The 22839-nt window shown below is 43.0% G+C and overlaps 1 protein-coding gene across 3 annotated transcripts in view; it reads right to left on the bottom strand.

Moving 5' to 3' along the window:
• The window catches only part of LAMA1 (laminin subunit alpha 1), a 692815-nt gene that overhangs the window by 439269 nt on the left and 230707 nt on the right, over window positions 1-22839 (bottom strand). For all 3 annotated transcript variants that reach the window (XM_085605997.1, XM_085606000.1, XM_085605998.1), the window contains 2 exons: window positions 4338-4508; window positions 3003-3115 (listed from right to left, as the gene is read on the bottom strand). In XM_085605997.1, coding sequence (XP_085462123.1) covers window positions 3003-3115; window positions 4338-4508 — 284 coding nt within the window. The remainder of the gene's footprint in view (window positions 1-3002; window positions 3116-4337; window positions 4509-22839) is intronic.

Here is a 22839-nt window from a genome sequence, read left to right as displayed (position 1 = left end):
GGCATAGGAAGAAAAAAAAACTTCTCTTTCCCCGGGTTAGGAATGTTCGTTCCTGTCTCATACAGCAGACCACATCAGATACTGACAACTGTATTCAGAGTTAGATGTTCTTTTTGGCTACTCCGTGCCCCTCACTTCCCTAATCATACTGTTTGTTCTTGTTTTCTTGCTTTGAGAACTAATCTCAAAATAGGTCATACTCTTCATGCATTGGAAGACACAGTGTGACAGTCAAATACAAAACACATAATACAGTCCATAGCTACTATCATTTGACTGCTTTGGAATCTCTTACAGAACATTTATGTCCTTCAAAGCACTGGCAAACAGCAGTGAAGGAACAAAGTAAGGGATGGATTGACACACTAGCAAACTTATTTAATAATGCCATAACTATCTTTGGGGCCTGTTTAAAATATTACTCGATTTTACTTAGCCTCCTTAACTGCCCTATGGCCCAACATTCAAGAGACTGCAATAACTAACAATATCACCGTCTCTGTAGTCAATCATGTTACACTGGATATCATTTGGAGAAGCAGCTTTTTGAAGTGGTTTATGTTTTTTCCTAGTTCACCGTGCTGGAGTTTAAGGATATTTCAAACAGGCCTTCACATTCCTAGGCCTGAGCAGGAGCAGCTGCCTTAGCTGGCTTTTCTGAACTTGAGATGTTAGGGTTATGAGGCGAAAATTACTTTGGAAGAATTGGGCTTAATGTCTAGGACCAAGAGGCAAAAATGGAGTCCAGATTCCCAACTTCAGCATGCTTGTTAGCGAGAACGGACATTACAGTGCACTGGCAGACAAGCACTTCTCCACCAGTTGCCGTAGGGCTGTCTAAAATTAAAGTTGTCCAAAATGGAGGGTGCTGCACTACACGTGTTCTCATGAAATGGCGAGAAGACAGTGAATTTGGATCAGCAGGACACAATCTTACTTTCTCTGGCGAGGTCAAACGATGATAAACCCCCTTGAGCAACTTGGCAATAAGAAATAATATTCCCACCAAAAATCAGCTGGGATACACACTCTTGGCTGCTCTCGCCATTACACAGACAAGCAAGGAGGCCCCAAAACAATTACCTGAATCTAGGGAAGCAGCATATGGGAGGGCAAAGAGGAAGATCATGATTCATATCCCCATCCACCTTTGAAATGAAAATGTATTACACTGGAACACCTTACACATGCTGGTAAGTAAATCAGCTCATGTAGAGTGGAAAATGATTCCTGCAATGTCAATGTGATACCTGTAGTACTGTAAACTTTAATGCAGAGAGTGTAGACTTGCACCTGGGACTGGTTCGTTGATGCAGTTATAATTTACTCTATTGGTGCTTTCCAGCTTATCAAACATCCAGTTAGGCTCAATATGAATTTAGATAAGTGCACACGTTTCAGTACGGTTTGGTACTTATAAACTTTCAAGAAACGGATTTTTTTTAAAGTTGCAAAAGTGCACTGGCCTGAATATAGTAAGTTTATCTGAGATTTCCAGGTATTATTTTGATTAGAGAACTTTGTATATGAGGAACAGGGGTCTGAAAGTTGAGTAGGATTTGTTGGATATGCTGTTGAGTTGCAGTATTACTGGGTGATGCAAGAAGGATCTTCTGGATCCAGTGATCAATATTAATGTTACGTTTTTTAACAATTATAGAAGCCAACAACTAACTGCCTCTTTCAAACTCACATACAGGCAGTTGCAATACCCTACCTGGGGAAGGATGAGAACTTGAGTGACAATGAAGAGGTTATATTTGGAGAGCACAAATGTTATCTTGCGAAGCAAAAGTGGTTAACACGTTAGTTCAAAACTGTTAGGTTTAACTAAGAGTGAAGTATCAACCAAGATGACAAGATTCTACAGGCCCTATCGCAAGTTGTGTAGCTTTAGGTGAAGATACTGGGTTCCCAGAATTAACCATTTCAGACAGTAGTGCTGCATCTAAATCTCCCCTTTCTGAGCTAATTCTAATGGAACATGGTAATGGTCTTGTGGATTCAAAACATTCTGCACCGTACACCCTTTTCATTAGAGATTAACACACCCATTTACCATTTGCTATGAACAGGTGGGAAATGCAAGCGATGGGTCTGATGCAGGAAGGGGGAGGGGGGTTCAGTCAGGGAGGCTAAAATTTAAAATGTCCACAAATAAAAATACAATCTGACATACAATGTGGTCAGTCAGGGAGGTTAAAATTGAAAGTGTCCACACAAAAAAAGAATATCTGAAATAGGATGTGGCCTGGCCTGCTGTTGGGTAATATTAAATTACACCAGGCAAGCTATAATTGCGCAGCGAAGAATTCCACCTTGGGATACTGCTCCACCCAACTTGAAATCAGGCCCTATGTGAGGTGCCCTTCTGAGAAGGACTTCAGAAGGAAAGTGCTCTCCCCTTTGGTAGCACCATCAGAGCACTGAATTCAATGCCCATTCTGCTTACGAAACTATTAGTCTACGTGGCCAAGCCTGTTTGCCTCAAGCCCTTATGAATAAGGTCCATTGCCTACTTTGAAAACAACATAGCAGCATATCATTTCCACTGTATTAGCACCCGCTTCCCTCATATTTTGGTAGACTGCTGAATCTTCCCTGGGAACACAGAGAGAGTTTGTTACAGTGATCTTAGATTTGCTGCCTGAAACCACACCCATGAGAACAAACCATTTTAAGAAAGGAGGTAAAAAGCTTCTCCAATTCACTAAGCAAGTTTTACAATGTATGAGGATCTTTGTGTAACCCATCCCTAAGGCTGAATTGTCCTACCACTTGAGTCATTATCTTCCGCTTTATCCCATGACTACTTCATGCCCAACTGTCTCATCCTTTAGCCACAAATGACCAGTCCAGCCGAAGTATCACTTTCGCCTAGCCTATTTTACATAGCATTATGCACAATGCCACAATATATGGCACATTTACTTAGATAAGAAAAACAACATAATATTGCAATTTTCAACACAAGCACTCCATATCCAGTGTTATGTGTTCACCTGCTTCAAGTCCAGTGTGATGGTGACCCCATGGTACTCCCTTCCGTTCTGAATGCTCGGGCTTTGCCACCAGTTGTTTGTTCCGTCAATGGCATTTGTGATGGGATGCTTCTCTGTAAAGAGAGACCCCATTAAACAGTTGATTGAACAGTGTATATCAGGCCAACTACTCTAAACAGACCAGCCATCTAAAGAACACAATGTGTGAGGTTCAGTTTGAGAGTCCTTACATTGACAGTTTATCATGAATATGGTAGTACAGGCCTGGAATACCTACTACAAAAGTGCACCAGTAGCTGGTTGTAGGACATGTTCACTTACAAAAAGTCTGATTCTCCGCTTGGATCTGCACTAAAGATCCTTTAGCTTAGAACAAGATAATTGTCTCCCTCTGATTCATAGAAGACTAATACATCTTCGGAAATTTGTACCCCTGTCCCCAAACAGGAATAACCTTTTCACTTATGGTACTTAATTTTTGCAAAGTTACGAACCAATAGGGTTTTTCACTGAACTGTAGCTTAAATTTGTGTTCGACCGCACTTTAGCCAAAATGTAGGCATCTTCAGGTGCATACTTTTTTCTTTGCGTAATTGAAACAAAATTGTTAAAGCTGGCATTCATCAAATACAGATTCAGAAAATAGAGGCACCTTAGTCTCTAAATTTACATGCTGCGATTTTAAATGAAACTGCTGTCTGTTAACAATGTATTGTTTACCAACTTTTATGTAGGAACTGACCTATAAAAGATACATGAGTATATGGGATATTCAATTTTTAACAGTACTTTTACAGTGTGTGTGTGTGTGTGTGTGTGTGTGTGTGTGCGCGCGTGCGTGCGTGCGTTTGTGTGTGTGTGTGTGTGTGTGTATAGCCAAAAGAAGACATATTCTACTCCTGACCTCTGTGCCCTTGTGGGGGTGGTGCGTTGAACTGGCGGAGGTGTCGATATAATTTTATAATCAAAACTGAGAAAACCGAGAAAAACATGCACTCAAGTATGCTGTGTAGATACCTTTATTCATTTATTGCCAAATTCCTCATGATGCATTTCGACCACAAAGGGTCTAGTACGTGATCGTGACCAAGACCCTTTATGGTTGATACACGTCATGAGGAATTTGACAATAAAAATACCTATACAGCATACCTGAGTGCATGCTTTTCCTGTTTTTCTCGGTTTGCGTGAGTATATATATATATATATATATATTTATTTAGTTAGTTAGTTAGTAATTTGGCTATGTCAAGACTGTCAACACGAAAAGCAGACAAGTTCTACTGAAAGAGACAATGAAATAAAGTAGCTGATTTGCCCGAATTACAGTCTTACCTTTGGGATTGGCACTGTTCTGGTCACAAACACGGCACTGTGCATTGCGTATGAGCCGGCCTGGCACATGCTCCACAAGTTTGCAGAACATCTCTGGTCCATTTTCACCACAGGTGGCGTTGGCGGTGATGTGTGCATTGCTGGCAAGATTTAAAATGGCAGGAAACAGACCTACAAAAAAGGCATGCATTAAGATATAGTCCACATTATGTTAAGATTCTGTATTATTAAGGACATTTGCTTTCCCCATATTAGGGCAAAGAAGGATTTGGTCTTCTGCAGTTTTTCTGAAATTATTAAACAAAACTCAGGAAAGCAATAAAAAAGAAACTGCATTGTGCAGACGGAGCAAATATACATTCTGATACATGTTCTTAGTGCGTCATTCAGAATGCTAAATCTAATCAAGGAAGAAGGGGTAGCTCAAAATCTGCAGCGCAATGCATCATTCGCCTGTAGGTTAACAGTTTGTGGGCAGTGTCGCAAGCAATTTTGCTGCATCGAGCTGTGTCGTTTTAAAAACGCAGGGATGTGCCATATTTACAGTGCACCCATGTGCTCTCCCCGGCACCTATACTAAAACAGCAGCCGTGCACCAACGCAGGCACCCTTGCATTATGGTGCAGGAATGATTGTGTTTGTGCAGGAAGAGACACCTTTCTGCACAAAAACAATAATTAATTGTGTTGTGCTCCTCAGAATGCAGCACACATAGAAAGAGAAAAAAATTAAATAAAAGTATTTCTTTGCGTTGTGCCACTTTAATGCCTCCACTTGAAAGGCGTTTGTTTTTGGCGCTGCCTCAGATTTACCAATCCTTGTAAATCTGAGGCAGTGTCAAAAAGCCATGGATGCTGCATGGGAACACCCACAGCAACACCCATGACATGCCCCTTTAATGCAGAATACTGTGTGAAAGGGCCCTATTTATAAGGCCATGTAAAGCTATGCAAAGTGGCTTTGCATGGCCTTGTAAATATGGGCCAGCAAACAGCGCCACCGGAGCGTCAAAAACAAAATGACACTCCAGTAACCCCAGTGGCTTGCAATTATGCCCCAGGGTTTTTTGTATATTAGCAGGTCTCTCTTGACAATAAATAACCAATTTCTCAGTTCTAGAAAATTGGTTAGTGTGTACCACACAGGAGAGGTAAATTAAGTCTCAGCAGGTGGAGAAGGATTCCTTCTTATTCTCACAAGGTGGTCTCTTCAATTCACGTAGATGGAAGGTTACGTGTGTGTATGTGTCTGTGTGTGTGTGTCTCTATAGAGGTCAGTTCTTACTGGTGCCATGAGCTTAGCTTCAGTGCATACACAAAGTATCACAGATTCTTCCTCTAATATACATATATCACATCTGTTCTTTCAGTCGAAAGTCCAAACAATATACCAAGAATTAGAGAGCCTGAATACAGGACCCTCCTCCCTGCAGGCATCACCCGAGGTGGAGGTATCCTCCACATCCGGTAACCTAAATAGTTTCTCCCCCCTGACCACCAACATGGTAAAAAACCTGTTAACCTCAATCAAATCTAGCTCCCCCACAGACTCCTGCCCACCAGATATTATCCCTGGGGTCTCAAACATAGTCAGTAAGATGCTCACCCCTCTTCAGAACACTGCCATTATTAATAGAATTTTCCCAACCCCCTGGAAGAAGACATGTGTAAGGCCTATCTTAAAGAAACCATCTTTGGATCCTCTTGAGGTGACCAACTATCGCCCAATCTCATATCTGCCCCTGGCAGCTAACGTTCTGGAAAAAGCGGTTAATTCAGAGCTCACGGAATACCTAGAAAACAATAAACTCTTAGATCAAACCCAACATGGTTTCCGGACAGACCACTCCACAGAATCGGCACTTATTACGGCCACTGAAGAGATACGCTGGCAGATAGATAGGGGCGGAAGGGCTATACTGATCCTACTGGACCTCTATCAGCTGCGTTTGATACGGTTAACCATACCGTTCTCACACAACGGCTGAAGGCAGTAGGTATTGGGGACACGGCCATTGCCCTTCTCACCTCTTTTCTCTCTGATAGAGTTTATTGGGACAATTTGAAATCAGGCAACTTCTAACCTGCCTGGTGGAGTACCACAGGGATCAGCACTCTCCCCAACGCTGTTTAACATCTATGTCTACCCTCTAGCCAAACTGATTAGGGACCATGGTTTCTCACTTGTATCATATGCAGATGATACTCAAATCATCATATCTATCTCATCAACAAATGATCCAATTGCAGACAGATTCCATAGCTGTCTTAGTCATATCATGACCTGGATGCACACAAACTTTCTAAAACTGAACACTAATAAAATGGAAGTCATGGAATTTGGTAATGGACCTCCAATCTGGTCCCAGGCATGGTGGCCCGCAGAGGCAGGGGCCTGCCCAGTTCCTGCCACCAAAGTCAGGAACCTAGGAATCATGTGTGCTGCTCAACTTAACTTCTCAGGACAAATAAATCAACTGACCTCTGCCTGCTACCTTCTTTCAAAAATACTTCAATTAAATTCTGCCCTTCTTACCTCTGGGGTTGAAGAAAACCGTAGTGGTAGCCCTCATTCTCTCCCGCTTGGACAACTGTAACGCCCTGTACTTGGGCGCAGGGCCGGACTGGCCTTAGCGGGCACCGGGCAATCCCCCGGTGCGCTGCATGGGTGGGGGCCGGTTTTGGGCCCCCAGGGGCCGTTTTTGTTACAGGGCCGTTTTTGCAGCATTGCTGCGAAATCGGCCCTGTAACAAAATCGGCCGAAAACCGTCCCTGGCAAAGAGCTCGGAGCTCTTTGCCAGGGCCGGTTTTGGTTCCCAGTCCGGCCCTGCTTGGGCGTAAACAAACATCAGTTGTCCAAACTCCAATCCCTGCAGAACGTGGCTGCACGCACCCTTCTCAACATTCCAAAGTTCAGTCACATCTCGGATGCCATCAGAAACTTACACTGGCTCCCAGTTGAGCAGCGAATTAAGTTTAAAGCTCTTTGCCTTGTTCATACAGCCATGCACGGAGGGGCACCTAACGACTTTCAAAACCTTTTCCAATGGCATGTACCTCGCCGGATGTTGAAATCGGCCAATAAAGCTCTGCTCTCCGTGCTTAGAGTTAGAAGAACCAGGTGGGGAGGCCGATGCCTCTCCTTTATGGCACCGAAGCTCTGGAACGAACTTCCTCTAAACATCAGACTACTCTCTTCAAGATCTCAGTTCAGGAGTCAGATTAAAACCTGGCTCTTCCCTCACAATTAATGACCAAGACCTTCCTGACTTTCCGTACCTTCTTGTTTTCTCAGCACCAAGACGCCTCGGCATTTGTGCACTTTATAACATTTTACTTTCTTACTTACATCATATAAAAAAAACATTGGCAAAGCCAGTAGGTCTCACATTTGGGACCTATTGGGTTTGCCAGTGGTTTTAGCATTGTGCCACAGTATCCCCAATGCTGAGCCATGTCGCTTAAGAAGATTAATGCAGTTCGCCATGCCATTTTGTAGATGTGCGCACAATGCATGCATGCACATACAAAATTAAGCATCCACCTTTGTCTTCCTGTTAAGTAACTAGTTGAATAGGTAACTAAAATGGGGGGGAAATTAGAGAAAGATTTAGTGGGTGGGGGTAGAACACCACATGGTTGTGAGTTGGAAGCAAAACGGGGGCACTGATATGGGGAAGCAACATGGAACTGGTAGGAAAAAAGTTTGCATGGGTGTGGGGGAGAAGCACACGGGCAAGAGAGAGGAACACAGAGCACAGCAGGGGTGGGAGAGAAGCAAACGAGAGAGACAGAAGGAAAACATATGCACTCTCGTAGAGCGCCAGCAAAAAGAAACAAGCATTGGCATAGCCAATAGGTTTCGCCTTTGGGACCTTATAAGTGTTTAGCCATGCAACATTTGCATAACTAAATACTTATAAGGTCCCAAAAGCGAGACCTATTGGCTATGCCAAGCGGCCATGAGGCCGCGAAAGTGATCGCGATCACGATCAAACATCAAAGCGGAAGTGAAAGTAATCGCGGTCAAGCGCGGCGCGCGCGCCCGCGCACATGCACTGTAGCTCTAGGCTGGCCTGGTAGCACTTTTTGGAGCCCTCTCAAAAAGTCTCGCATGTGTTGGGTCAGGCGAGACCTAAAAAGTTGTGGCTTTAAAAGCGAGCAGTGGAAGAACTGAGGGGCATATCATCAAGGACCGGCGATAATTATCGCTAAGCGCACTTAGCGCTGGGATAATTATCGCCAGCTAACGTGGATTTTTATCGCTGAGATAGCGTGCTATTAGCAACGCTTATCTCAAAAGCAATAAAAATCCTAGCACTAACTGCCAAACGTGAGATTATCTCTGGAAATCCAGTGATAATCTCACGAAGTTTGGCATTAACTTGATGATAGGGCAAGGCAAACTTAGCCATGATATCCACCTTCCATAGGATATCATGACTAAGTCAGTCTTGAAGCAGGCGTAAGGAAAGTAGCGATAACCCCTGCCGCTATGCTTCATAGCGTGGGGCTTGATGATAGGAGAAATGTCGCTTAGAGGCATTTCTCCAGTCATGTCAGGGCAGGAACGCCCACTTTACATCTCATTAGAGATGCAAAGCTGGGCGTTTAGATTTCAGGCGCTAATGCAAGGTTTCACGCGATAGCGTGTCTTTGCTGATTAGGCGATAAAATTATCGCCGCTTTTCGCCCAAAAACGGACGCAAAAGCAGCGATAATTTTTTATCGCCTCATTGATGATATGCCCTATAGTTATGCGTCCATGCTCTAGTGAAGGGAAAAACAGAAGAAGAGAAAGGAAAGTCCACACGGATAATGAATAAGAATAATGAGAGGGACAATGAAACCAACCAATCGTAAGACGTGTGAGCTCTAAGCACAATCTAAGATAACAAGTTTTCTCTCGCAACAGACACGCATGTGAGGACTTTGGAGAGACCTAAAAGTTCGTTCTTCATGTGGAGAAGGGCAAAGACGCTGTACTCCAGGGGGCGGACAAAAACGAGAAGCGGTAAGAAAGCTATCAAATAAGACGCAAGCAAATGAAATGTACAGGGAAACGAACCAATAGCAAGCAATTGGCTATCCAAAAGCCTACTGCGAGTATTTGGTACTGGCCATAACAGGTCTTCGATAACAGACATCTAAAATCACTCTATTGACGAGACCTAAAAATCTGTGCGGATGCTCCCGATATGCACTATACTCCCGCTCCCCGGTCAGATACGGCAGGCACAATATCTACCCTCGCACAATGGGTACAGTTATTCTTCCTTTACAGGAGGGAATATCTGTAGGAATAATTCCCCGTTTCACAATAATTACTCTTTTCTGGGAGAATCATGACAACCCTCGTTCTTGTGATCCTAGGAATTGATTACTGACTTAAATTTCCACTGATTGAAGCAGGAATCGTTTATACAAACATCTCTAAAGTCGCTAACTGCTGCAAACATAGATTCAGGTACTTCGACGTTGTTTAAACTCGTTCACCTGCATCTGCTCGGGGCCCTACGTGCCTAACAAGCATGCTTCCGAGCGTTTCCCACGTGGCTTTGCGGCTATCGCACACGGCTTCTCGCGCGCCAAGTGGCCCGAACAATAACAGCAGTTAGTGATTCTTAGCACAGATATGCAGCCGGTGCTGGCGGTGTGCAGTCACGCATGGCACTTAATTTAGCTGAACATTTAAAGAATGTTCATTCATAGCAGATGTTAACTCGCTAACTTCCACAGTGCTGCTCAGAGAGGTTTCTGAAAGTCACTGAAAAACGCTGCCTACCCACTGCAAATGATTTATTTCAGTTCCATGAACGCTGACTCATATATGCCAAAAGACACTATTCGGACGGAAGACTCTCGATTTTAGAAGTCAAAAATTGCTTTCTTTTTCTGTCTCCCGCCTGAAATTGCTTTTGTTGCAATGAAAAAAATACATTTTCCTGGTTCTGTTTTTTCAAATCTCCCGCTTTGCTCTTTTAAAAATGTCGGTAATGCAGTGTCCGGCTGGACACGTTCTAGTGTTTCACCCATTATAACATCCACACTAGCACCCACCCATCGCAGGCATCAATAGTCAGGTGACCCTGCTAATAAAAGGGGCCGGGCGCACGCGCCCTGGGCCAGTTACCAGTACACTAAGCATGACTCTGTGTGCCTTATTTATATAGCATGTGGGCCCTGGGCCCACGACACCACAGGTATGTATGCTGACCTACTGCACTCATCACCCGCCTCCTACTGGTTTACTACAATTCCCCCTTACATGAAACAACTGAAACTGAAACTCAAGAATTGGGGAGGGGCAGGCCCTTGCTGCCCCTGTAGCTTAGGAGTGCCCTTAACCCTACAGCTCCCCCTCCAACACTTCAGTGGACCCCCACTGAGGCAAAAACGAATGAATATCTTTGAGATATGGGTGACTCATGGACTCCTCATCACATTCTGCAGGGGGCGTACCATAATTTTGCGTTACACCACTGGGACAGACCAGAAACAGAGCATTTTGAAAGCCAAGGCAATGATAGGGTGCCAATTGCATTAAGGCTGCAGATTGTCTCTAACCAACTTGCATCTACCAGATTAAATATACTCCATTTGCGTAGAAAGGGGGTGGAGACACAAAAGTGCTTGAATTGGGATAGGCACATAGTTCCTCAACCCAAAGGTTCTACTTGTTTTGTCTGGCCAAATCACCTGGCCTTTTAGAAAGATGTGCAGCATAATTGTTCACAGTTTTATGCCAGTAATGGGGTTCTGCCCTCTGACATCACCGTATATTCTGAAAAAGCAGCAGGCTTGAGTCACTCACAACCCCAGGATGAACATTTGTAAGTCTACTCCAATAGAGTTACTCCTGACGTTGAATTAGATTTCTGACTTGTACGGCATTTACAAAATAATCGAAGTAGTACTTAGGCAAACCTGCACCAATCATGGGGAGAGGATGTAGCCTTACGGCTAGAGCGGTTGACCTAGAAGCTGGGAAACCGGGTTCGAGTCTCGGCAACGACGCTCAACATCCTGTAATACTGGCAAATCACTTAATCTCCCATGCCTAACAAAAATGAATGTGTTCTCCTGTAACAAAACTGGTGCTCATGTAAAGCACTATGATAGCCGATAGGATGTAGCTTTATGGCTAGAGCAGTCGACCTCGAAGCTGGGGAACCAGGTTCGAGTCTCAGCAACGACGCTCAACATCCTGTGAATCTGGCAAATCACTTAATCTCCCTGTGCCTAACAAAAATGAATGTGGTGCTCATGGAAAGAGCTCTGATACCCGATGTCTCGGGTCTAATACGTGCTATATAAAAATCTAAAAAAAAAAAAATCATAGCCTCGCAGGAGTAGTCCAAAACACAAATTTTACTTAGCATTGTTCCCAACAGCCTGAAGAATACCAATCAGATATATTGCTTTTTCTTCTTTACCCAAGGGAAAATATTTTTTGCTTTGAAGAAAAAATCCTTGAAAGGCACTTCCTGCCTTTCACAGGAGTACTTTTGTGTGCAATGTATTTGGAACGTGTAGACTGTTTTGTGAACATTCACCAACCAACATATAGGGGAGTGTTTAGAGAAATATTTCCGTGTCCCTTGACCGCCCAGTAAAGTCCATATTTCCACTGCTGTACCTGGCAAATGTTCTATATTTTAGAAAGTGTACAATCCCAACAATCGTGATTAAGTCAATGAGAAGGTGACATGTATATTTGTGATCTGAGTTTTTGCACACTGAAGTGAAAAGTACACGAATAAACAAATGTGCAAATTGGGCTCCCATTCTTTCACACATGAATCAAATAAAGAACATTTACAGAGCTACTGCAGTTCGGTTGCCTGACAGAAAATTCTGTATAAAAAATGTCCAACAAAAATATAGTAGTCAAAATATCGACTATAACAATATTGTGAAGGCGCAGGTGAGGAAGGCCGGGACCAGGGAAGGGAGGGAAGTCTGAGGGGGAGGAGAGATAAAGAGATCAGTGGCGTAGCAAGGGGGGGGGTGGCATAAGTTTTGGGGGCGGCAGCCTCACCCCTGCTCTTACCTGTGGCTGTCGCGGGGCAGCAACCGCAGGAATCGCCAGCACCCCCCGATCTTCCTGCGGCTGCTGCTACCAAGTGGCAAAAACAGCTACCGCTACGGGCGGAAAAAGGTCTAGCTATGTGTAGTAAGTAGATTGTATATTGTTATGGTAAGTGGGTTGTGTTACTTTATGGAATGTAGCTAGGTGAGCAGAAGGTAGAATGCTACTGGGGATCTAGAATCTCTGGTAGTGGTGAGATGAAGACAGGATGTTAACGGGATATGTCGTGGGTCATTTGCTATGAAAATAAATATAACATTTCAAGAAACTTCTGTTCCTGTGATTTCATTATATGCTCTGAAGGTGAAGAGAGCATACTACACTACGCTACTGAAAGAGAGGGCAGAAGTGGAGAGGGCAGAGGAGGAGAGAGGACAGAGGAGGAGAGGGTAGAAGAGGAGAGGGCAGAGGAGGAGAGAGGACAGAGGAGGAGAGGGCGGAAGACATGAAGGCAGAGGAGGAGAACGGAAGAGGACAGAGGGAGAGAGGGCAGAAGAAGCGAGAACACAGGAGAAGAAGGGAAGAAGAAGAGAGGCTAGAGGAGGAGATGAGAGGGCAGAGGAAGAGAAGAGAGGGAAGGGCAGAGTAAGCAAGGACAGAGGAGGAGAAGGGAAGAGGAGAAATAATCTGGGTCGTTGGTGCCAGAGAAGGTGCAGAGGTGAGGTGATCAACCCTACAACAGGGGCAGACCTTAGGGGACCTGGTCTAGAGAGCAGAGGGCTCTCCCATATTCAGAGTGAGTGAGAGAGACTGTTATAACTTAATTGTTACCATTCCTTTTTCTTAGCTACGTCTTCCCTACTGCTCAGTCAGGATGAGTGCTGGAGTGCTTGGTGATGAGTGGAATGTTGAATGTTTGGTGATGCCATAGAATGCATGGGTGCCTGGTGATGTGGTAAGTGTCAGTTGGAGTATGCAGGCTGAGCAGCACAGAGGTTGCTCCTGGTGGGGCTATCCACTATTTACATGTCATGGCGGTGATATGCTCTGTTCTGTGCGAGGCTCCTTCCTGCACGCTGTTACGGGACTCCAGGATGTCACAGTGGAGGCTGTGCGTTCCGAGCGGTGCTCGAGTAAAAGACTGGTGCGCTGACCCACATGAATTTGCAGGTTATGCTTTTGTGATGCTGTTCAACTGTCAGGTGATGCGGCGTGTGGCTGAAGTAATCTATGCTAATCGGAGCAGAGCACAGCAGGAGTCCTATGGTTACCAGCGTGTATTATGTGCGACATGAGATGCCATTCTGGAGGAGGACACTGTATATCTTTTAGTTTCTCATCGCATGCATTGTGAGACGCCAACTGGGAGGAGGTCACAGTTTATTTTGAAGTTTCTATTCATATTGAACCCTGTGCACCACGGTGTATTGTGTGGCTGCAGCAACATGGAGCTCGTGGACAAGTATTCAGTATGGGTGAGGACTTCGGCAGAGATATCGCTCACCGGAGTAAAAGACTTTCAATCTGCTTTTGATTGGATTACATGTGTGCTGCATGAGGAGTGGTTGTTTCTTGACACTATTTGGGGTTTCCTGCCTACGTGTATTATGCATTTATGGGCCCCATTGATGTTAACCCATGTCTTGTAATGGTGTGTGGTATATGTTTCTGAATGGTGGTAGATTCTTGTACTATATCATGGGGTTGTTTAGTTTTTATGCTGCGCCTGTCTTGTGTGCTTAATTTTTGTGTGCTTGTGGTAAGGTCATGTATTTTGTTTTGGGATGTAAGGTCTTTTGCCTTAGTACAGAGTTGTGGGGTGGTGAGTGCCCCAGTACAGTGTTGTAGGGTTGTGTGTACCCTATTACAGAGTTATAGGGTGGTAAGTGCCCTAATGCAGTGTTGCAGGGTGGTGTGTACCCTAATACAGAGTTGTGGGGTGGTGAGTGCCCCAGTACAGTCTTGTAGGGTGATGTGTACCCTATTACAGAGTTGTGGGGTGGCGAGTGCCCCAGTACAGTCTTGTAGGGTGGTGTGTACCCTAATATAGAGTTGTGGGGTGGAGAGTGTCCCAGTACAGTGTTGTAGGGTGGTGTGTACCCTAATACAGAGTTGTAGGGTGGTTAGTACCTTAGTACAGTGTTGTGGGGTGGTGAATGCCCTAGTACAGAGTTGTGGGGTAGTGAGTACCCTAGTGTAGGGTTGCGAGTACCCTATTACAGAGTTGTGGGGTGGCGAGTGCCCCAGTACAGTCTTGTAGGGTGGTGTGTACCCTAATACAGAGTTGTGGGGTGGTGAGTGCCCCAGTACAGTGTTGTAGGGTGGTGTGCACCCTAATACAGAGTTGTACGGTGGCTAGTACCTTAGTACAGTGTTGTGGGGTAGTGTGTGCCCTAGTACAGAGTTGTGGGGTAGTGAGTACCCTAGTGCAGGGTTGCGAGTACCCTAGTTCGGAGTTGTGGGGTTGGATGTACCTACCTGAGTGTTGAGTTGGAGGTGTGTGTATTTGATTACTGCGTGAAGTTTGTTTGCCTGAGAATTTTATTGGCTCAGATGTATAGGGTGTGTTGTGTTTTACGCCATGTCTTCTTTGGTCTCGGAATGATTGTATATTTATGTTCCCTAAGTAAGGGGATGGGGTAAATCTTAATGTATTTAATTGATTCAGGAAGTGTTGGTTGCTTTAGGAGTTATCGTTTGCTTCAGGTATATTCTGTCAATTCGTTTACATGAATTTAATGCATGTATACATTAGGAATGTTCCTTCTATCATTTGTGAATTTAATGTATTTAATGAGGTTTCTGTTTATTTGCATTATTTCTGCTTATAGTTTCCTTAAGGAGGGGGGATGTGCTATAACTTAATTATTGCCATTCCTTTTCCTTGGCTACATCTTCCCTACTGCTCAGCCAGGATGAGTGCTGGAGTGCTTGGTGATGATTGGAATGCTGAATGTTTGGTGATGTCATAGAATGCATGGGTGTATGGAGTATGCAGACTGAGCTGCACAGACGCTGCTCCTGGTGGGGCTGTCCAGTATTTACCATCATCTACTTACTTACCTGGAACTTACCCTGTAACTAAGCTTGAATAAACCAACCTTAGATTATACACCTCGGCTAATGGACTTTCAAGTACAACAGAGACCGACCAGGAGCAGGAAACCAAGACATAAAGGCAAGGCAAGACCATTGTCAGAGGTCACAATAACCTTTTGTAACTTGCTCTGCCCTGAAGGCTGAATGGCAGAGTGTGGTGCTAGGGCCCCTGGGGCCATGAGAAGGCCCCCCTCAACCAGGTGGTGCTGTATGCCTTCCAGAGCGAGACCGTCAAGAAAGAGAAAGGGAGGCAGAAGTTATACATGGAATTTAACATCAATCCATTTCACAAGGGGAAGAGGGTATAGAGAGTATAACATCATCTCTATCACAAGAAGGAGTGAAAATCTGTATCACAATATCGTCTCTATCGCAAGATGTTACAAAGGGTTTACCGCTGTCTCTGTGACAGGTTATAGCATCAATCCATTTCACAAACATCAGAGGGTATAACATCTACATTACAAGCAGGCTAGCAGGTATAACATCATCTCCATCACAAGAGGGTACATATGGTGTAACTTAATCTCTGTAACAAGAGGCTTTAACATCGATCTATTTCACAAGAGTAAGAGGGTATTGCATATACATCACACACCGGCATAGAGGGTATAACATCATGTCAATCACAAGAGGGTATAAAGGGTATACCATTGTCTCTGTGCCAAGAGGCTATAACATAAATCAATTTCACAGGGAAAAGAGGGTATAGATAGTATGACATCATCTCTACAGCAACGGTTCTTCCATAGGAGTGGAGGAGCACAGCCCCCCTCCACACACAGCTGCAGAAAGCTGGAAAAATAAAATGGTAATAAAAGGATTCTATTACCATTTTCATTTTCCAGCTTTCTGCCGAACGGAGAGGGCAGGGCAAGGCCAGTGGATCATTGCTATGACGAGTGGCCCTTTCGGTGAAATTGCGCATGTCGGTTTGGCCGACAACATTATTATGGCCAAACGGACATGCGTAATTCAACCTCTCGCAGGCACAGGCCCTTCTGTGCAATAGGAGCGCTGAAGCAGCCTGCTCCAGCCAATCCAAACACTTTTCTCATGCAGCATGAGAGCAGTGTCTCTGTTGGATAAAGAGCTGCAAGACCTGCGCTGGAGGAGTCAGAAGCCGGCTGGAGAACACTGAGGACATGCTGCAGCCTAAAAAAGTAAGTGAAACTTTTTTTTCATTTTAAAATGTAAATATTTATCCATATACTGTTTCATTTTGTTTATGTCAACTCACCATTTTTGTGGGTCATCACCCGCCACTGCATCTCTATCACAAGCGAGTACAAAAGTCTGAATCACAATATCGTCTCTATCGCAAGATGGTACACAGGGTATAGCATTGTCTCTGTGATAGGTTATAACATCGATCCATTTCACAAGAGTAAGAGGGTATAGCATCTACATCACATGAGGATATAGAGGGTCTTACATCATCTCTATCACAAGATGGTACAAACGGTATACCAAAAAAATCATTATAAAATACAAAAATAAATTAGCTTCAAGTACAGCAACACTTGTATGTCTGAGTTTATACAATGCAACTTAAAATCTTGATATATTATCTTACATGTATCCCCTTTCTATGTAGTTATCTATCTATATATGTATTACTTTACTCCTACCGTAGAAGGAAAAAACCTCTGACTCTGGCTAATACACTACTCTGTCTCACCCTATACCTTTCTCAATATATCCTCTATCTTTACTCTCTGACTCATCCCACATGTCATTTTACTACTATGGTCTCCAAAATAACCCTTTACAGACTCTTCCCTCCTTGGCTCACCCTCCTAAACCTCATTTTACTACTATGATCTCTCAAACAACCCTTTCTAAATTCTTCCCTCAGGTATCCTGTTGTATTCAAAGATACGCCAACCCAATGGTGTGTATAAGGATACACTTTATTTCAAGCCCAGATGATACTGCATTGGTGATTCCTCCTTTGACTCATCCCAAACCTCATTTAACAACTATGATCTCCCAAAAAACACTTTCTAGACTCTTCCCTCTTCTACCCCTTCATTATCCTATTCAATCCAATTAACAGACTTGCATGTCCACCGCTCAAATTAACTCATATTTCCCAATACTAATCAATCACTAATCCTTTTTGGGTTCCGGAGTAGCGTGCTACTCGCCGTAAAGCGCTTTGTCGCCTCGCCAGGGGTAGTAAGTGGTATATAAATACAATTACAATGTATGTATGTATGTATGTATGTATGTATGTATGTATGTATGTATATATATATATATATATATATATATATATTATCTACTGGCGGTCGCCAGTAGATAGTTATAGTTAGGACCGAGTTTCCATAGGAAATCTCAAAATTTTGAATAACTTTGGCGCCGATTGACGAATCCTCGCGAAATTTTAAAAACTAATGGGGCGCTCCGCTCCGCTCCTACCCTAAAAGTCTCAGGGTGATTCGTCAAGCGGGGGCCGAGAAAAGGGGGGGTCCCAAAACGCGTTTTCCCCATGGGTTTTTCCATAGGGACTTTAGTCGCAGCTACAGCCCGAACGGCTGAACAGAATTACGTGAAATTTGGCAGAGAGGTAGCCATGAGGTCCATGAAGTGCCTTTTGCAGGTTTGGTGTAAATCTGCTCAGTATTTCCAGAGAAAATAGCATTTAAATCAATATATATATCTGTACGCGCGCAGCGTGCGCGCTTGATGCGCGCACCTTGCCGTGAGCGAGCGCAATTCTGATTGGTTGTTAGACATTAGTAAACATTCGAATCAGTTGAAACCAGGAAGTGTCGGCCGCCATTTTGTCTCTCGCACTCTGAGGGGGTGAAAAACAAATGTGGAGAACGTGAAAAGGGGGCAGGGTGGACAGTTCCTGACCCCCTAGCCGTGGTCAGTGGGTCCCAGAAGGACCCCCAAGGGCAAAACATTTTTTTATTTTTTTTTCGAAAAATCGCCGAGTGCGCGCACCCTGCGCGCACCACCCAAACGGTAACAATTCTGCGAAGTTCGCGCAGCGTGCGCGCACTCCGCGATTTTTCGAAAAAAAAAAAAAATTATTTGGCCCTTGTGGGCAAAGTGCTCCGTGCCCACCGTGCGTGCACGGTGCGCGAAGTGCTCCGTGCGCACACTGCAAGAACTGCATAAAGTGTGAGCGAGGTGCGCGAAGCGCACCGCATGCCAACCGCGCGCACGGTGCGTGAAGCGCACCGTGCGCGCGCCGTGAAAAAGTTTTGTTTAAAAAAATATAAAAATACATAACTTAGCATTTAAAAAAACGTACAAATTCACTGAAAAAACCATAGGTTTCACACACGTTATAGTTAGGAATTAGCCTTTAAAAAACCTTGCAAATTCACTTAAAAAACCATAGGTTTCACACATGTTATAGTTAGCTGGGCATTTCGCTCGTAAAAAACCAATGAAATTCCCCCGTTATAGTTAGTGCAGGCAACTATAACTCACGCGACCGCAATCCGCTGCTGATGACGTCAGATATTACATCACTGATGACATATGTGTCTTCCTGAAAAAAAAAAAATGTAATATATGTATAGCTAAAGATGAATGGAAGAAGACATGGGTAAATAAGTGTCTAAATACAGTGATGTAATATCTGACGTCATCAGCAGCGGATTGCGGTCGCGTGAGTTATAGTTGCCTGCACTAACTATAACGGGAGAATTTCATTGTTTTTTTACGAGGAAAATGCCCAGCTAACTATGACATGTGTGAAACCTATGGTTTTTTAAGTGAATATATATATATATATATATATTCACTGAAAAAACCATAGGTTTCACACACGTTATAGTTAGGAATTAGCATTTAAAAAACCTTAGAAATTCAGTGAAAAAACCATAGGTTTCACACATGTTATAGTTAGCTGGACATTTTACTCGTAAAAAACCAATGAAATTGCCCCGTTATAGTTAGTTCAGCTAACTATAACTCGCGCGCCCGCAATGCACTGCTGATGACGTCACATATTACATCACTCATGACATGGTCAGTGACATCACTCATGACATCACTGATGACATCTCAAATGACATCACTGATGACATCATCCAGTGAATGTGTGTTTTTCTGAAAATTAAATATGTTTTATATATGTATATCTCAAGGTCAATGGAAGAATAAATGGGTATATAAGTGTCTAAATGGATGATTTGTTTTTGAAAAATTGATTGTGTAACTGACTGATTAAGTGTATCTCTCACTTTGTGTATAAGTGGCTGCATGGGTTGGTGAGTAGCTACATGGGTGTCTATATAGGTTATTAGTTGTTTTTTTGAGTATCAGTCTGAGTGTCTGTATGGTACGGTGGGGGGTATTACGTAGTGCATAGATGCATGAATGAGTGACTCACTGTTTGTATGTGTTGAAGACAGCATGTGTGCAGGACTGTATGGGTGGATGAGTGTGTGTATGGGTGTGTTAGTGAGTGAATGACTGTCTCAATAGTGTCTTCAGGAGTAACTACATATGTTTTAAACTAGTATATGTGACTATTGGTGTATATATGTGAGTATATGTGAGAGTGAGAGATTGAAAGAGTTCCTGTATGAATAAGTATGTGTTTCTATAAGTGATTGTTTAAAAGTCTAAGTATGTGTAAGTTTCCGTAGAAGTAAGTATGGTGGTGTGTGTATTACTGTATATGCAAGTAAATGTATGTTTTATTCTTTATTAGCATGAGTGACTATGTGTGTGAGTAACTCTATGGATGAGTGGCATTGTGTAACAGGATGTATAGATGTATGAGTACATATGATGAGTGAGTACATGTATGAGTGACTGTATAGGACTGTTGGTGAATGAGTGGATGTGTATGTGGATCTTAGAATTACTGAAGAGGTTGTTGTAACTGGTATTGGTATGTCCATTGTTTTGAAATTTTTAGTCTCTATTTTTGAATGTGTGTTTCAAAGCTTATATTAAGGTGAGAGGAGGTCTGCCACTCTATCACAAGGATGATGTCATCAGTGAGGTCATCAGTGATGTCATTTGAGATGTCATCAGTGATGTCATGAGTGATGTCACTGACCATGTCATGAGTGATGTAATATGTGACGTCATCAGCAGTGCATTGCGGGCGCGCGAGTTATAGTTAGCTGAACTAACTATAACGGGGCAATTTCATTGGTTTTTTACGAGTAAAATGTCCAGCTAACTATAACATGTGTGAAACCTATGGTTTTTTCACTGAATTTCTAAGGTTTTTTAAATGCTAATTCCTAACTATAACGTGTGTGAAACCTATGGTTTTTTCAGTGAATTTCTAAGGTTTTTTAAATGCTAATTCCTAACTATAACGTGTGTGAAACCCATGGTTTTTTCAGTGAATTTGCAAGGTTTTTTAAATGCTAATTCCTAACTATAACGTGTGTGAAACCCATGGTTTTTTCAGTGAATTTGCAAGGTTTTTTAAATGCTATTTTTTTTTTTTATTCTTCATTTTTTTCAAACATATTTTTAATTTAATTTTCTTATCTTTTATAAAGACTATGCTTAAATTTTTAAAATCCTTAAATATTTTTTTTATATATATTTTTTAAAATAAACATGTAAAATTTATTTCCAGATTTTTTTTTTTTTTTTTTTTTTTTTATAGTACGCGTACCGTAAGCTCACGGTAAGCGTACGGTTTACGCAACGTCCGTAATCTATCTACGCTGCTTGCGTATAGTTACGTACTTTGCGTAGCCGCGCGTACTGCGCGTGGGACGCGTGCGCGCTTACGCAACACGCGCACGTTACGCGGAAGTGCCGGGAAATGACTGTTATGCGCATGCGCGCAAGCGCGTGTCTTTTTTACGCGCACGCGTACTTTTTGCCGTAAGCGCTCCGTAAGCGTACCGTAAGCGTACGGTAGGTCATGTGATCATGAAACACAACTTTTGATTGGTGGAAACTACTTTCAGTTCTAGAACTCTCCTACACCACACCCATTCCCCTCATTTCTGCTTGTGATCCCTTGGAAGAAGGAGCTGGTTTGTCTTTGGGATACGATGGCAGAACAGCAGAGCCCTTCTGAGAGTGAGGCTAGCACCAGCAGCACTGTCTTGAGGCAGAGAGCGAGGAAAGTAAAGCCTTCTTATGTTTGGGATTATTTTACTTTTCCAGAAGGCCAGCAAAAGGTGAATGCACCCTTAGTTACTTGCAGGCTGTGTCAGCGTGTACTTTCTAGAGGTAATCCTGACAGGAAGTATTCCTTTGGGAATCACACCATGATCAGACACCTCAAGGATGTACACAAAAGGACACATGGTCATCTTTTTGGAGGTAACTCTTCAGAAAGACGAGCCAGTACATCCACAGCAGCTCAGCCTGGACCATCATCTGCAGGGCAGACTCCTTCTTCTGCAGGTCAGGTGAGCCCTTCATCTGTGGGGGGAGAATCTCCTTTTGCTGGCCCTCTGGAAATTAACCCTCGGTTTGCGAGGGTTGAAGTACGGTGCGCCACTTGTCACGATCTAATTACTTATAGGGAGACCAGTATTTCCCTAGTGAACAATAACATAGATCAGCACACTTGTCGTACCGTCTAATATTACCAATCTTTCTTTCCTCTGTCCCTGCATGAACACAACGGCTCTTTTAAGAGCCAACCTTATCTTTCATCTTTTTTTTACATATGTTTTTAAAAACTTTTTTTTATTTTTTTTTTACCGTACGCGTACGGTAAGCGTACCTTTTTTTTATTTTTTTTAAAAAAAACACTAAAAATCATTTATCACATTACATTGACTTACCATACTCACTCAAAAAAATATTTATTCATTTGTTTTTTAAAAAAATAGTTTTTAAAATGGTTGTAGTTTTCGAAAATTTTCTATATCGATCTGAAAAAAAAGAAAAAAGTATTAATATTTTTATAACAATTTATAATACAGTACACATATTTACATTTTTTTCCAAAAAATATTTTTGCCTCTTTTAACAATTGGAAATCACTTTTACAAACTGACACATTATGAAACCACTATTTTTGATTTATTTAATTGCACGTGTCCAAGCTGTTTTTTTTTCAGACCACCACCATGTGCATTCTCTGTGACTGCCTACACTCCACCAAGGGCAACCAGCCTTAGTGATGCTGAATGTATTTGCATTACAGACTTAAACCTGAAAACCCCACTGGCTTGTAAATACTGTGCATGACTATACACGGCAAGGACATGGGTGTGTGCTAACCCTCTGCTTATTCCCCCAAAAATTCGCTCCCCCTTTCCATCTAATGCAACTGTGAAATCACCAGAGCAAGACGCAATAAATCTCTGCCTATAATTCTTCTATGCACACAGAGTCATGTTTTCACATTAGTCCCAAAACGAAATTTCTTTGCCAATTTGAAAGCACACTTACTGCTCTTTTTTTTTTC

This window comes from Triturus cristatus, chromosome 5_1 (genome assembly GCF_964204655.1).
Source record: "Triturus cristatus chromosome 5_1, aTriCri1.1, whole genome shotgun sequence".
Taxonomy (NCBI): domain Eukaryota; kingdom Metazoa; phylum Chordata; class Amphibia; order Caudata; family Salamandridae; genus Triturus; species Triturus cristatus.
Note: the sequence above shows the minus strand (reverse complement) of the source record. Positions and strands in the feature narration are given on the sequence as shown.